This window comes from Haliotis asinina, chromosome 6 (assembly GCF_037392515.1).
Source record: "Haliotis asinina isolate JCU_RB_2024 chromosome 6, JCU_Hal_asi_v2, whole genome shotgun sequence".
Classification (NCBI taxonomy): domain Eukaryota; kingdom Metazoa; phylum Mollusca; class Gastropoda; order Lepetellida; family Haliotidae; genus Haliotis; species Haliotis asinina.
The window spans coordinates 30,293,557-30,309,833 of record NC_090285.1 but is presented as its reverse complement, the minus strand read 5'-3'; the positions used below and the strand labels follow the sequence as shown (position 1 = coordinate 30,309,833).

Below are 16,277 nucleotides of genomic sequence, written 5' to 3'. Positions count from 1 at the left end.
GCGCGTGTGTTTTTGGTTTTTTTTGACGTTCCATAACATCCCCGAGGTTTGGCGTTTTGTGTACATGATGTGTGATATTATACTCACTGATTTACTGACAACGTTGATATATTGTGATGTAATGTAGTTAATAATGAATTAGCGGGGAGCACGCAGCTAGGAATGAATGTACTTGCATTTGAGTGATTTGAAAGTATATGTGCTTATGATATGAATAAGACTGAATAAGAGTGGGTTGAAAGTGAGTATTTGTTAAAAATAGCTTTGGTAGGTCGTAAAGGTTCTCCAAGAACCAAGATCTATCTGTTGTTTTAACACTCGGTTGTCACAACAACAGTGATTACACCTGGCATTGCTAAGTGTGCCCACTTGCTGTATTGCTATATTGGTTGTTGGAGAAACAATCAGTGAAAAATAACAGCACCTCTTCGCTGTTCATTGTCATTCTTATGTCGTTTCTGTAAAACCATTTGGGTTGAGAATTGATGTTCGTGTCGCAAACATGAACGCTTTTCTCTTAGAGCCAATTACTTTACTAGTACTAACTTTGAAGACCTGTGGGCTGAACAAAAGATGACTATACAAGTCAAGAGGTATGCATAGATATTATAACAAGTGTGTCATATGATTTGTAAGATACGAATGTAAACTTTTGTATTACAGGTACATACTTGCACGAATTTCATATAAGTCGTATGATGCGTGTGTATAATAATAGCTTTATTATTCATTTTATTCATGCACATTTATGCATTAAAATACGGTAAGCAAGTGTGACGTCCCTCTTCATTGACGTCACGTTCAGTTGTTTAATGACGTCACTGACGACGAAATACGGAAACAATCATGGTTATTGGGCAAACGTTATGTGATTTTGTAAGTTCTTCACTGGTCACGATGGTGGCACCGGTTGATGTTTGTTTATGTTCCCTGAGCCCGATCGAGGGTACATCGACCCATGGGCCCCGAGGGTCCAGTGAACAACGTATTTATCTTACCGAACACTTCAATGTTAATTTAAAGTCGCCCCTGTGTAATTCTTCTTCTTAATATTCACAGGGACTACATTTGAACGTTTTGTCAAAATATATCTATTGGAATGTAAGGGAAATCTTTTCGTAGTCATCGCTAGATTTTGCAGACGACACAAGAAAACATACTTAGAGTTGTCTCCCGTCCATCGACTTGCATTCGCAAAACATCGATTATTTCCGTGCATCATGCGTGATTCACTGTTATTCGAGATAGCGATGTACTACCACGAAGTACCGAATGAGTGGACGTTTCAATGTACATAGCTTTTAACTGAATACATTTCAATGTACGTTGCTTTTAAGTGGAGTACACTGAAAATGATAGAAGAGCGCTTAGCCAGTCAGAAAACGACTTTTATGTGTGAGGTAAGATATGGTTATGTTTGACGATATGGGTGAAAAAAACTAATAATAATACAACAAAGTCACGTATAGAAACAGTTTCTGTGCATCATCCACTCAGGGGCGTTTTGTACTGCTTTTACCTCTGCTTGGAACAGAGACGTTTGCGTGCAATGAGTGGACGCAAAACTGTTGCTGAAACGAGAATTTGTATAGGTTACAATATCAGACTGTACATACCCTAGTAGTGAGTGAGTGAGTTCAGTTTTACGCAGCACTCAGCAACAGTCCAGCTATATGGCGTCTGGACCAGACAATTCAGTAATCAACAACATGACCATCGATCCGCACAATTTGGAACCGGTGACATGTGTCAAGCCTGACCAGCCGATCCCGTTAGTCGCCTCTTACGGCAAGCATAGTCCGACTCGCCTTTTATGGCAAGCATGGGTTGCTGACGGCCTATTCAACCCCGGGACCTTCACGGGTCACATGCCCTAGTAAAGGTATCAAAAAGTAGCATATGACACGATGTGAACAGTCGATCATCTTATATGTCCAATACAACCTGAATGAACAGTCACCGTCAGTGGCCTAAATGCACGTATTGTGCTTAACCATCGGTAACATTATGAGCCCGAAGCTCTCTCTTTTCTTCTTAACACGTGGTATATCTCTAGTTTACTTGTTTTGTAGCCACCACTGAATGTGTAACGGAGTAAACATTGGCAACTGATCAGGTCATATGACTGGTCATCGATTACGGGTAAATGCCACATAACACAATGCATACTCGATCATTGTCTGAAATAGCTGAAAAGTGGGAAGTTAATGATCGGCCATTGTCTCGAGCACAGCGGTTCGAATCTTTGTTTAGACAAAAATGTTCCAAAATAAAAATCTAGATTTTTACAAGTGTATATTGTTTTTATATGGTATGATTAGCGTATATTTCAAATTTGAACGAAATCGGTGAAGAAATGAATTTCTTACAAAACACTACCGCTACACAACATTTTATTACATAAAATACACAGGGGGCGACACTCGTGATCCATGAAATCTGATTGAAAACCGGACAGCAAGACTATCTTAACGTCTGGTTCAATCAAACCATATGTTTTTCACAAATCACTGAGTTGATCATGTAAGGTCATTCTTTTAGCTTTCTGCACATCGTATTCTTTTGTCTAAATGATTTTCATATGTGATCACTGATCCTAGCATTAGCACTAACCTCATTCTTTGAACAAACGTCTGGCCGCTGTTTGGTAAACTTCGACCGTTTCCGTAACTCTTTTGGCATAATGTAAACAATAACTTATTAGGTAGGTCAGGAGATATTTGAAGGGCCATTGTTTCAAGTACAAAGTAGGTCAGATGATATTTGAACGGCCATTGTTTCAAGTATAAAGTAGGTCAAAAGATATTTGATAGCCATAGTCTCGAGGACTTGGTAGGTCAGAAGATATTTGATCGGCCATTGTCTCGTACCTGATAATCACACTACCTGATTGTAAGCCATAATGTCTGCATGGTCCACAGCGTATTCTACCATCGTTAACTTCGGCCTTCCAAGCCCTCAACGACGTCTTCTGGGAGATAATTCTTCAAGCATTCCAAAGAATATGTCCACACTTTTTCTTGATATTCCTGGTTTCTGTAAACAATGATTATAGTTCTTGGTTTTCCCTCCCGACGTACGTGTAGGACACATTAACGATGTCAGTATCAGCCAATTTGTTAACAAGTCAAACGGGTGAAATAAGCTAGCATACGTTAATAAGGCATAGAGGAAAACCATTATATGAGAGGTAGCTCACATACATGAAGCAAGAACTGACAACTTACACAGAATAACTGAACTGACTGCATAGAAAAAAAACAAAGACTAATATGTGGACTGAGACTCACAGATTCATACGTTGATGATGTGCACTTACCTTGCACAGGCGTGAGTAGAACTTGGCTTACTGTCGATAAGATAAACATCCGACACGCCCCTCCATTTTGGGTTCACTGCTGCATCTATCAGAGTTGTCGCCCCTTGTAACGGGCTCTTTGTAAATCCTGAATCAATACACGAGAACGGTTCTTTGTGTGTGAATATAAGAAGAAGATACTTGGGAAACAAGCGACAGTAGAACCGAGGCTATCTGCATACACTTTAAAATGTACTCGTAAGGTAGGTATAGCTTTCGAGAATTGTGCTCCTACAATAACTCAGTGTTAACGTCAATTCACTTGATAATAAAATTCACACATATTCTTGTGCGTTGCATATGACCATTGAGACACAAATGGCCAACATGGCTATTACTGACCAAGCATTCGGAATGTCCCAAACATGGCTGCAAGAGCTGTACTGTCAAGGAAGCTCCGTGTAACTTCAGTCCGCACAATGCCCGGATGTAGAGAAGTGACCGAAACACCCGTGCCCTTCAGTCTCCGTGACAAACAGAACATGTGGTGGATCTGAGCAAGAGCACAATAATTGCATATAAACAATCAGACTTAACTGTGATATCTTTTTTCGGCAATTTGACACACACAATTTGTCTAAATATCACTTTATCAAGAAATTTATTTGCGGCCTTTCATTCCCAAGTAAGTCAGCTTGACGATCTATCATATCAGACGTCTCTCGGAATATAAGAGAAAAAGACCTTCACAGAGACAGGATCTCTCACAATACCATAAAATGCCAGGGATAAACCTGGCTCAGAAAACATGTGAGATAAAATCTCACATGGGATCAAAAGCATGAGATTTTTTAAAGTCTTATGAGATTTAACTGTTCATGATCGTTCAGAAGAAAAAGATAACGAGACAAATAAAACATTGTCATAATCAATTTCAAGTCAAGCAATCCTGAATTGCAATGAATTAAAAGTCTGTAGATCTACTAGCATCACCATTGGTGTCTGCATTCTGGTTGTCATCAAGGTCAACGACTTAACTCTTTCAACACCAGTCAACCAGCGGCATAAACTGCCATGACACCGAGTTCCTAGCAAGTCTGAGGTCATAGATGAAGTTTATGTTTATCAAGAGAAAATATCAACTTATAAATCATTATTGCTACTGCATATCATACACCAGTTGAAAGGACTAATCTTACTGTTTGTAAATCTGAAAGTTATTTTTATCATATGTTTCACGTAATACGACTACAACTTAAATAAGTTAATTTGTAATGAAAATGCAGGCATAGACATTTGTATGTCTAGATGAACCACGGAGGAACAAAAACCTGGAGCGTTTTTTTCTGTTTGTAACAAGTCATGACATCCCCTTCACTTTTTCTTTCATATGTTCATTTATACACGATCAGAAAATTATTCTAGAAAGATTTCAGAAGTAATATGTATGGTCGTGTATTTCCCGATATCAGTGGCAATTCGCTTGGTAACGTGATACAACAGCGTGAAAAACCTCCGTTTTAAAATCTTTGTCTGATAATGAAGAACATGTGAGGCGATTCGTTTGATGGCGGGTATCATTCGAAAGCTCTGAACATCAACAAAATGACGGTATCCTTGCCTAGAGTATTTTCATAGTTGTAAGAAGCGCGTTTATTGGATAAACATTGGTTTCTAATGACGCTTTTTAGCCTCAGCCTGCAGTAAGGATCGTGATCGGTCAAATTCAGACAAGTGACCTAAGTCAGCCAATCAGATAACAGCAATGGATACTGTTCCCCTCCCCCCCCCATCCCCCCCCCCCCCCCCCAACGAGAAAGAATGACATGACACGATCGCACAATAACGTTTGAAATAGTAAGTTATAATGTTCTTAGACAATTTTTATGATTACTGTTGTTGCTTTTATTCTTCAGTTTATGTGATTTGTTTAATTATATCCTCTACGCATTGTTGATTTGCTCACTGAGAACTCGGATGTGGACCCGTTGCCGAAGCATGTGTGTGAGAATAGTTTTTTTTAAAAATAACATTACGGAAAAAGAAAATAGTTTTCAATTCTAACCTTGTCGATAAATATGGCTATCTTAAATGTAATAAGTGTTGACAGGCATTATGAAGAGTGATAGATTTGATAAATGAATCATATGTTAGTTAGGTTCCGAAAAGTATAAATCATTTTGATGCAACTACTGACTGGTCGTTTTTTCGACCTACAGCTCCTGGGGACTGGCGATGTCTTGGCCAATTTTTCGGCCTACGGTGTTGAATGGGTCAAGTTGTTTCTTCGTTTTCATTCGTAGTCTTTAAGAATTTAAAGATTTTTATATCGAATAAGATGGTTTCGTTAGAAGCTGCCCTTTGTGTGACGTTGCAGAACACAACTTCCAAATGCGAACTCTGTACACCGTCGCACTGTGCATAAACAACACAGTACTGCGGGGTTCAGAGTTTGCCATACTCCTTGCAGCGCAGCTCATTTTGTGCAGCACTGTGTAACGATGTTCGGTGTTCCATACCAGAAGTTATGTTTCGAAGATTAAAATTAGGTAGAAAGCAACGGGAATATCTTTGACAGGACAAAATAACGACAAATCCTTTCTCAGTAAAACAGATTTAAAAACTTCCTATCATACAGCTAAGCAGGATGCGATTTTAAATCGCTGCAGGTAGATTTGAGTGCGATTTTAAAGCAACTGGTGCGAGAAAATCGCGATATCGCGGCCCAAGTCAATCCCTGAAATGCACATCATTTTAGAAATGCACTTCCTTTATTATCAGATCCATCTCTGATCCACATGTCAGACAAGCCCTGCAACTCAGAATCAAAAGAATGTAACCACTGTAATGAACGTTGCTACGACTACTATTGCAGTATATCTTACACTGTGAATCTTTCATGTCCGACAGAAATAACTTCTTCCTCTGGCTTATTGATAAACGTTATGCTGGTATGTATGTGAAAACAGATTGGCTTCACGGCGATGATAATATTATGCTGCCATTGTTTCTCGCCGGAGATATGCATGACTCAACTCAAACAGCTGACCATGATATGATTATGACTTTGTCATGACATACATGACAATTTTATGGATAGCAACTTCTTGGGTTTATTTTGACGACGTTTCGGGGCTTATCCTAGCCCCCTCATCAGGTTGAGCTGAACTAAACAGAAATGCCCTACTGCTCACAAACTGTGTATTGAAATTCAATTAATGACCAGTCTAACATATGCTTCCATTTTGTTACAAATACTGTTTCATTAACGCAAGTGATGTATTGTTAATAATGTATTGCCTTAGTATGATCTTCCGATTCAGTTATGGAGGAAATAAAGACATTCATTCATTCATACATTCATACGTTCATTCATTATGGTGGATCTGAGCAGTCGGACAACAATTTCATATGAGCAGTGAACATCAACCCAAACCTTTTTTCGACAAATTGACACATCCTAACAACTTATTCAGTAATGACATGTCTTACCTGAAACAGTTTAGAGGTACCATAGTTGAGCATCCGTCCATATGAGGCAGGATCCTCGGCCTTGATCTTGGACTCACTGAACTCCCTCTCGCTGTACACATGGGCGTTGCTGGATGTGAAGATGATGCGGCAGTCGTTACCTGAGGTCTTCATGGTAGGTATCAGGTGAGCAATGATCAGGAAATGGCCCAAATAGTTCACCTTCATAACAGAGGTGTGTATATCAATTTTTCACTCTTAGAAGTAGAAACCTAAAATGATGACTATGAACCTAAAACGTGTCTGTGCAGAAGTGTGGTGCTGAAGTAACTGGAATCAACGTACCTGGAACATTGTTTCATGTCCATCTTCTGTGAAACCTGAAAGTACATCATAAACACCATCTTATAGCTAATGTCTGAAAGGGGAATACTGATGAGAACACGCCAACACAGCTCTATATCACTTGGTCAACCATGCTTAGAGATTTAGTTTCCATGGTAAGTAATACCAAGCCAGCTCGGTCACACGGTCAGTAAACTACAACAATGACTTTCTCGGCCAACGTCAGTGAATAAATAATTCGCAAGTGTCAAATGTTTCATAAACCAGTCCAAAGAATTATACATGCGTTTCCATAAACCATTGAGCCACGCCTACTTTCGGGTGCCTGTTTTCACTGACCATGATAAGAAACCGATCGTGTCTTCAGCATTTCGTGCTCAGCTGCGTCACTTATTGAGTCTGATATTAATGATATAATAGTTATTACACAACTTGCCTGTTAGGTTAGTATTAGAATATACCGTGTATGATACACAAGTATGAACTCCTATACATGGTGTCCGATAATCGTTAAAGGAATGGTTGTACATTTCTAGCGTAAATTCTTATCCGTGTTTAACAGTGTCAAGAGGCTTTTAAAAAAGACTCGCAGAATATAATAATGTTGAAGTGAACTTTTAATGAGATTACCCATTGCTGCGGCACTTATTATGCAGTGGACTGTATACAAATATGTCGTTTGTATTCAACAACACGGTTCTAGCTTACCTCTGGGCAACATTGCCACACCAGCGTTACATAAAAGCACGTGCAGCTTGCGGCCGGATGCCTTGAAGGCCTCAATGAATGCCATGGTGGACTTGAGGGACGCCAGGTCAAGTTCCATAAATTCTACTCCCAAACTTCCGGTTTGGCTGATACCTTCTGGGAGTGTTCCGGTTTCTTTCGAAGCATTGAACTCCTCGTTCATTCGTTGTATGGCCTAGATATTGAAACAAATCGTATTTGCCTTTTTGTATCTCTTTGGACCATGAGCAACGTCTCCTAAGACGATCCCTGGCATGCACTTACACGTAGTGTGTTCATATCATCATGACATCAGCGTGTGAGGAGTCAGGATGATATTCTATAAATACATGAGGTTAAAATCTATATATATACCTGTTTTTGGTGATGTACATTGCAACACGCCCTCTACCTACTGCGTCGGTTCATTAACATCGTTTGAGGAGTATATGACGGTATACTAAGTTGCCATAATGGTGCTGCCCTTGATTGTTATTTTACACCGCTCTCTGCAATATTCCAGTTATTGCAGCGGTCTGTAAACATTCGAATGTGGACCAGAAAATCCAGTGATCAACAGCATGAGCATCAATCTACGCAATTTATATACGACAACATGAGTCAGCCAAGTCATCGCGCCTCACCACCCGGTCCCGTTAGTCGCCTCTTACGACAAGCATGAAGACAACTCTAACACTGATCTTCAGGAGTTATAATTATTGCTCTTGAAGTGTTTTTATCAGAGTCCATGGCATCTGTTGACCTGTAGAATATACTTGTAAATGTACATCCACATGTGCACATGAGCTGATATATAGTTGGAATATCTGCCTCTTCATATATCCATCAGTGAGTCGACAGCATTTTACAAAACCGTCTAAATATACAATTCCATGGCTGTGTAGCAACAACCAGGCAACATCCAGAGGCGAGCGTCAATCTATATTACAGTACGTGTATGGTCCGCCTGCAGTTTCCAGAACCCGTGGCAAACCAGCCATACTGTACGCCGCTGACCATGGCTGTGATAATAGGCTCCTATTAACTCATGTATACTGGCCGCACTATGCAAATTTTGATATACAACTTCAACTGCACTCAGGGAATATGCGAACATGTCCAATACTCCCTGCCAAACCGCATATTCCGCCAAAGTGCCTACGATACAAGCACAACCCGCTTGTTCATATGGTAAGTGAAGAAACCCTATATGTTGTTTCTTATGCTTAGGAAACCAAATTCTGCGCACAAAAAATGACTGTAACGTATTTGTAACAAAACAACTACTGAAATCTCAATTTTGTAACAATTGTCTTGCAATCTGGTACGTGAACAATGCGTTAATTTATGGGTAACCATGACTAAACCAGCTGTCTGATTGTCACACATGTACAGTCGTCATGTAGTAGTAGTAGTAGTAGTAGTAGTAGTAGCAGTAGTAGTAGTAGTTGTTGTTGTTGTTGAATGAACCACAACTGGTGATCGCACGGGCAGTCAGGCGTCGAGTCTGCGGCGTCGGAGAACATGTAATGTTTCGATGGCGATGACAGTCTCGTGATCGATGTCATCCACGTGAGTATCTCACGACTGGCAAGAGAATGGTTACCAAAATGTATCTAGTACTCCCTGTTGATAACGATGATCATTGAGAGTGCCAAGTACTGTCACTAAAACACTACCCAACACCGAGACGCCACCAAAGGGTTCTGCCCCATCGCTCGCGTTTCAAAGTCTTCGTTGATGTCGGCATTTGTTCATTGCGAATTTATATGCGGTCACCACCGACATTGATCATCCAGGTCTTGGACGATCCCTTACTTCATCAATGACCACGAGTTTAATCCCATGAGGTTCAAGCTAACACCGATGGTGCACAGCACATTCCACCATCATGCATGCAAATAAGTGGTCAAGTGGCCATCGTGTATTGTCTGAAGTCTAGGCCTTGCCATATGAAGACAATATTAGTTTAGAGAAATGTGCAGTCCATAGTTTTTGAGAAACAGAGTGAAGTACATCCATCATTGCTTGTACATTCCAATAATAGAGGGTATGATTTCATGTTTGGATCACTATTATAATGCGATTGAGTTCCGGTGATCCTTATTTAATGCTCATGGCTATACTTGTCATCGTGCAGGCATGGCGGTGAAGAGGCCATGGTCCCTTGCCACGGGAAACTGGACCACAAGACCAGACAGGAATATACAATCTCATCACGTGCTATCGCTTTCTCGGCTCTTGTTATGGCTGAAATTTCTCGCGTCCGTCACTCAAAGTTATAAAGTGGTGTCCCCACTTAACCACCTCGTCATCATAACTGAGCGGCTATTGTAATGACGATAGTTCTTCATACATTGCCATGATGTATATTAATTGTAAGGGCTGACAAAATCGTCACCAGTGGTCCCAAGAAAGCAATATGTACATAATTGCAACAAACCAGTATATTTACCATCGATAAACATTACCCTGAGTACTTATATTCGTGTATATCAATATGCGATCGTTTAAAAACGTGGTGTGTTTGCTTGTTGCGACGTTCCTGTTATACTGAGTTGGTTTGTAAATAACCGAGTCTTGACCAGACAATCCGATGAGCTTGAGCACCGATGTATACATCGTGAAATATATATTTTTATACACATAGTCAATTTGATATCAGCGAGCCAACAAACAGTCTGTTAAACCACATTATTTTCCTTACTGTCTGGGTCTCCCTGCAATGCTAAATCCCTAAATGAATTCACTTGGGCTTCTTTTCAATTTAAATGGGTTTAATTGTTGCAATAAAAAAATATACTAGTGTATGCATTCAGAGACTAAGCGTTAGTCTAGTCTACAAAATACATACAGAATTACACTGCAGTAAGTTTTCGAAAGACCTTGGACCATGCGCGGTGAGAGGTTCCAATCCACATACGTACGTTTATTCGTATGACGACTCGAACGTTTCCGATTGATAATTTTCCATTTCACATACAGTTTGTACAGTATTAAGGTGTGATAGTTTAGATGCCTTATATACCTACTTTTCAAAACAATATATATTTGGAATCATAGTCATTCAAATCATATCTTAAATATTGTATATGCATTTACATTTATATTATACTACACTTCTGTATAGCGCCAATATCCACTTCGCCAGTGTAACTGCTCAAGGGCGCTTTGAACATTTCACATTATTTAGAATATTTCAGTGTTACCTATTACCCGGTAAGGATAATTTGCAAGCTACCAAAGGCAAACAACTCAGATATGTGTCATCATGACAGAGACGTGTATGTTGTTTTCCTCCTTCCCCTCCCTGCCTCTCTCTCTCTCCCTCACACACACACACACACACACACACACACACACACACACACACACACACACACACACACACACACACACACACACACACACATACACATACACCACAAAATATGCGACGTTTACCGAGTTTTCAAATGATTTAAGAAAGAAAATATTTCCGGAGTAGACGGTTGAGATTTGCTTAAGTCTTGGTTCATGTCGCTGTACATAACTCACCTGAGTGGCCCTGGTCTGTGACCGGCAGGCTATGATGACAGAGGCTCCCATCATGGCGATGTGTTTAGCAGCTTCGTACCCCAGACCTGCACACATACAGTTGGGCCAAGTTAATATTGTATGGTGGACAGGAATCTATCACAAGGACTCGCTTTACCTCAGTATAAATTCCCCTGTATATCTCGGGAGAGTGCTGTTGGTAATGACATTGTATGGGCATTATGCTTACAATGCCCAGGTATAATTATCGGGAACAGGACAAAATGTCCACACTGACCTTCTTACATCAATTTTACACATTGACGTCAAATAACACAAATGTTATTTAAAACATATAAACAGTATAAAAATAATAAAATAATGTATGATTATTTTGACTTTTTGGTATGTCCATTTTGACTAGGGGTTTGTGGCCATTTTGATATTTTTTGTGGCCATTTTGACTTGGAAGATTTGTGGCCATTTTGACTAGGACCCTAATTATATTGTACATTTCATATTAATTCTCGTTCATCATGACAGTTGTCATGGAAGGTCAGTAACTCCGGTCATCATCTCGTGACATCCGACACGTGCGTCTGTCATGGCAAACGTGTTTGCGTTCTTCAAACAACACGCCTTGGTGAAAACATAGGACTCAAATGAGCCTCTGTCCTGCACTTACGATGAATTAACTTTTCGGGAACAAATTTCATGACCGGACTTGATATTGGTTTCTAAACCTTTGTACAAATTAACCTTTACCTCGTCAAGCACGCCAACAATATTACATGTATATGATACACGTGAAATCCACGTGAGCAGTAACTTTCAGTCACGCTGACAGACACGGAAGAATAGGTTGTACGTGGGAGTGTAGCCCCCGTCTTACCTGTGTTTCCACCGGTTATTAGTACAACACGGTCGCGAGACAGGGAAACAACGGGAAAACTGGCACCTCCGCCCATTGCTGTAACAACAAGGAAATAGCTACCGAGGCAGTCACTGGTGACCTGGGTTGATAAGGTACACATCAACTGGGTCAGCTGATCACGCGTCTAATAGTCCAGTGGCTTAGGTCAGATTTTGAAGTCGACTACATGTCCGACTAGAGCATGAAACATTGCCAAGTGTTGTGGAATATCACGATAACACAAATTTCTGGGGGTGCCCAACAAGATGTATTACTGTCTTTCTGTCTGAAATTGTTCCTCTTTACTCGATCCATAGACTCAACTGTATACATTATTCTCAGAAAATAGCTGGACGGAAGAAACAATACTACCCGTATATATAAGAGCAACTAAATTGTAATTGAAGAACACCGCATAAACTTGAAACAAGGCGAATTATAGAATGTTCCTGAGTGTTACATCTGTCAACACTGACACATACTCCAGTAAAGACTACATATCGTTCTAGTCACGTGCCCACTAAAATATACATTATCAATAAAACAAATATCCACATTGTAAAACATAAGCAGTCATTAAGCAGTTCAATAAAAGAAAGGTTTGGTAGCTTCAGTGGTATGAGACAATTGCAGTACCCCATGTACATTCTGGTACGCGATACTTCCCTAACACAACATAGCACCGCCTAAGGGTACCCGCTGCTTCCATAAGACAACATAAATGCGTCTGTGGGTACCTACAACTTCAATTACAAAAGTGCTGTTTAGAGTACCCGCTGCTTCCATGTCGAAAGTTTGTCTTAGGGTACCCGCAGCTTCCATTTCACAACACAAATCTGTCTGAGGGTTCCCGTTGCTGCACAACAGAAGTGCGTCGGAGGGTACCCACCGCTTCAACTACACAACGTAAGTGCTTTTAATGTTTCATTTCCAATGTAAGGAACCGGACTGGTAAACAAGCATAAGTTTATATAAATACCGCTCCGGGATACATTGGGAAGGGGAGTAAACATACCATGATGAATGTACAGTGTGAATGATGTACAATGTAAACACGAGATGTAATGCCAATCATTGTTGAACAGTATACATAGAGAAGACTACACTATGTCCTGTGCAATACGTATTTATGAAACGAGTGAATGGCTCGGTGATTCTCTTTGTTCGGTTGGTAACGAATTCCACAATTTAATAGTCTCCGAGAGAAAGGTCAGATTTACAGTTTATAGTCTGAAGGTTTGAATTATCGCGCAGATTATAACCAACGACATCTGATACTCTAGGCGGAACAAGGTTGTTAAGATACCTTGGTTTAGTGTTATTAACCAGGTTGTAAAGCATAATCATTTTGTGAAAGTATCTTACACGACATAATGGGTGACAATTGGTTTCTTTGTATATTTTATGGTGACCGGTACCATGAACTGCGCCACACACGGTTCTTAAAGCGTCAAGATTGAGCGTTTCAAGTATATCAGCTTGCTGTTTGGTTCAGTTATCCCATATATGACTGCAATAATAAAAAACTGGTAATGTAAACTATTTGTACACGGTTTCTAATGTTTTCCGGTTTAAACGATATTTTAAACTTCTTAGGCAATTCACCATTGGTGCAATTTTTTTAGCACAGTCGTTGATTTGCTCCTTCCATGAGCTATCATGCTGAGGTATAAGACCTAAATGTTTGACTTTGAACGGATTTGATGACATTAACATTCATGGTTAGATTGGGCAATGAAGTCGGTTGCAACTTACGAGTAAAATGTATTGATTCTGTCTTATTGGGATTAAAAGGTACTTGCCATATTTCTGCCCATTCCGAAATACGCTGTAAATCATCGTTCATTACTGTAGTATTTACATCGGCGTTATCAAGGATTGTATATCATCCGCAAAAAGTCGTATATTGCTATTTATACCTTCAACTATATCATTTATGTACTCAGCTTTATCATCAGATCTAAATCCATTAATTACGACACGTTATTTTCTATTTTCAAGATGACTCTCAAACCATTTTAATAACTTACCCTTTATGCCATATCTCTCTAATGTATAAATGATACCCTTGTGCCAAACTCTGTCGAATGCTTTACTTACATCACAAAATACTGCTCTGCTTTATTTACCTTTATCTACAGCACTGACAATGAAATCACATAAACGCGTCAAATAACAGTATAAACGATTAACAGTAGACTGTCCTGGTTTGAATGCGGATTGGAGATGAGAAACGATGACATTATCTCTAAAATAACCGAACACATGTTTGAAAACACACTCTTCAAAGATTTTTGCCAGACAACATGTGAGTGCAACGGGTCCATAATTGAAGCTGTAATTAATACTACCTTTTTGTGAACAGGGATGTCAGAAGCATCCTTCCAAACGTGGGGAAAGTTATTTTCAGAAAGGTATTGGTTAAATACATCTGACAGAGGAGCAGCTAGAAGTCGAGCGTTTATTTGGAGAAACCTATTGCTAATTCCATCGGGGCCTATTGCCTTTGTAGTATCTACTGAATAAATAATAGTCCAGTGGCTTAGGTCAGATTTTGAAGTCGACTACATGTCCGACTAGAGCATGAAACATTGCCAAGTGTTGTGGAATATCACGATAACACAAATTTCTGGGGGTGCCCAGCAAGATGTATTACTGTCTTTCTGTCTGAAATTGTTCCTCTTTACTCGATCCATAGACTCAACTGTATACATTATTCTCAGAAAATAGCTGGACGGAAGAAACAATACTACCCGTATATATAAGAGCAACTAAATTGTAATTGAAGAACACCGCATAAACTTGAAACAAGGCGAATTATAGAATGTTCCTGAGTGTTACATCTGTCAACACTGACACATACTCCATTAAAGACTACATATCGTTCTAGTCACGTGCCCACTAAAATATACATTATCAATAAAACAAATATCCACATTGTAAAACATAAGCAGTCATTAAGCAGTTCAATAAAAGAAAGGTTTGGTAGCTTCAGTGGTATGAGACAATTGCAGTACCCCATGTACATTCTGGTACGCGATACTTCCCTAACACAACATAGCACCGCCTAAGGGTACCCGCTGCTTCCATAAGACAACATAAATGCGTCTGTGGGTACCTACAACTTCAATTACAAAAGTGCTGTTTAGAGTACCCGCTGCTTCCATGTCGAAAGTTTGTCTTAGGGTACCCGCAGCTTCCATTTCACAACACAAATCTGTCTGAGGGTTCCCGTTGCTGCACAACAGAAGTGCGTCGGAGGGTACCCACCGCTTCAACTACACAACGTAAGTGCTTTTAATGTTTCATTTCCAATGTAAGGAACCGGACTGGTAAACAAGCATAAGTTTATATAAATACCGCTCCGGGATACATTGGGAAGGGGAGTAAACATACCATGATGAATGTACAGTGTGAATGATGTACAATGTAAACACGAGATGTAATGCCAATCATTGTTGAACAGTATACATAGAGAAGACTACACTATGTCCTGTGCAATACGTATTTATGAAACGAGTGAATGGCTCGGTGATTCTCTTTGTTCGGTTGGTAACGAATTCCACAATTTAATAGTTTCCGAGAGAAAGGTCAGATTTACAGTTTATAGTCTGAAGGTTTGAATTATCGCGCAGATTATAACCAACGACATCTGATACTCTAGGCGGAACAAGGTTGTTAAGATACCTTGGTTTAGTGTTATTAACCAGGTTGTAAAGCATAATCATTTTGTGAAAGTATCTTACACGACATAATGGGTGACAATTGGTTTCTTTGTATATTTTATGGTGACCGGTACCATGAACTGCGCCACACACGGTTCTTAAAGCGTCAAGATTGAGCGTTTCAAGTATATCAGCTTGCTGTTTGGTTCAGTTATCCCATATATGACTGCAATAATAAAAAACTGGTAATGTAAACTATTTGTACACGGTTTCTAATGTTTTCCGGTTTAAACGATATTTTAAACTTCTTAGGCAATTCACCATTGGTGCAATTTTTTTAGCA

At 39.7% G+C, this 16,277-nt stretch overlaps 1 protein-coding gene across 2 annotated transcripts; it reads right to left on the bottom strand.

The window, feature by feature from the left end:
* Nucleotides 1-699: 699 nt before the first annotated feature.
* Nucleotides 700-12,370, bottom strand: LOC137286433 (dehydrogenase/reductase SDR family member on chromosome X-like). Of its 2 annotated transcripts, none has more exons than XM_067818292.1 (9): nt 12,249-12,370; nt 11,378-11,463; nt 7,823-8,036; nt 7,115-7,149; nt 6,791-6,991; nt 3,701-3,851; nt 3,320-3,446; nt 2,871-3,036; nt 700-1,571 (listed from the first exon to the last, which is right to left on the bottom strand). In XM_067818292.1, the coding sequence occupies exons 1-8, from the start codon at nt 12,322-12,324 to the stop codon at nt 2,937-2,939; spliced, it is 990 nt and encodes a 329-aa protein (XP_067674393.1). In that variant the 5' UTR covers nt 12,325-12,370; the 3' UTR covers nt 700-1,571; nt 2,871-2,936. The 2 variants fall into 2 exon arrangements, with proteins under 2 accessions (XP_067674393.1, XP_067674392.1); XM_067818291.1 differs by having other exon boundaries at nt 2,887-3,036; nt 12,249-12,364.
* Between the last annotated feature and the right edge of the window lie 3,907 nt (nt 12,371-16,277).

Bases quoted from the DNA above. Each gene is read 5' to 3' on its own strand.
- LOC137286433 (XM_067818292.1), bottom strand. From the start codon at position 12,324: ATGGGCGGAGGTGCCAGTTTTCCCGTTGTTTCCCTGTCTCGCGACCGT. The intron at 3,447-3,700 runs GTCAGTAATAGC...GTATTGATTCAG, and splicing joins TGGGACATTCCGAATGCTTG to GATTTACAAAGAGCCCGTTA. The intron at 3,037-3,319 runs GTAAGTGCACAT...CATTGTTTACAG, and splicing joins TCTACTCACGCCTGTGCAAG to AAACCAGGAATATCAAGAAA.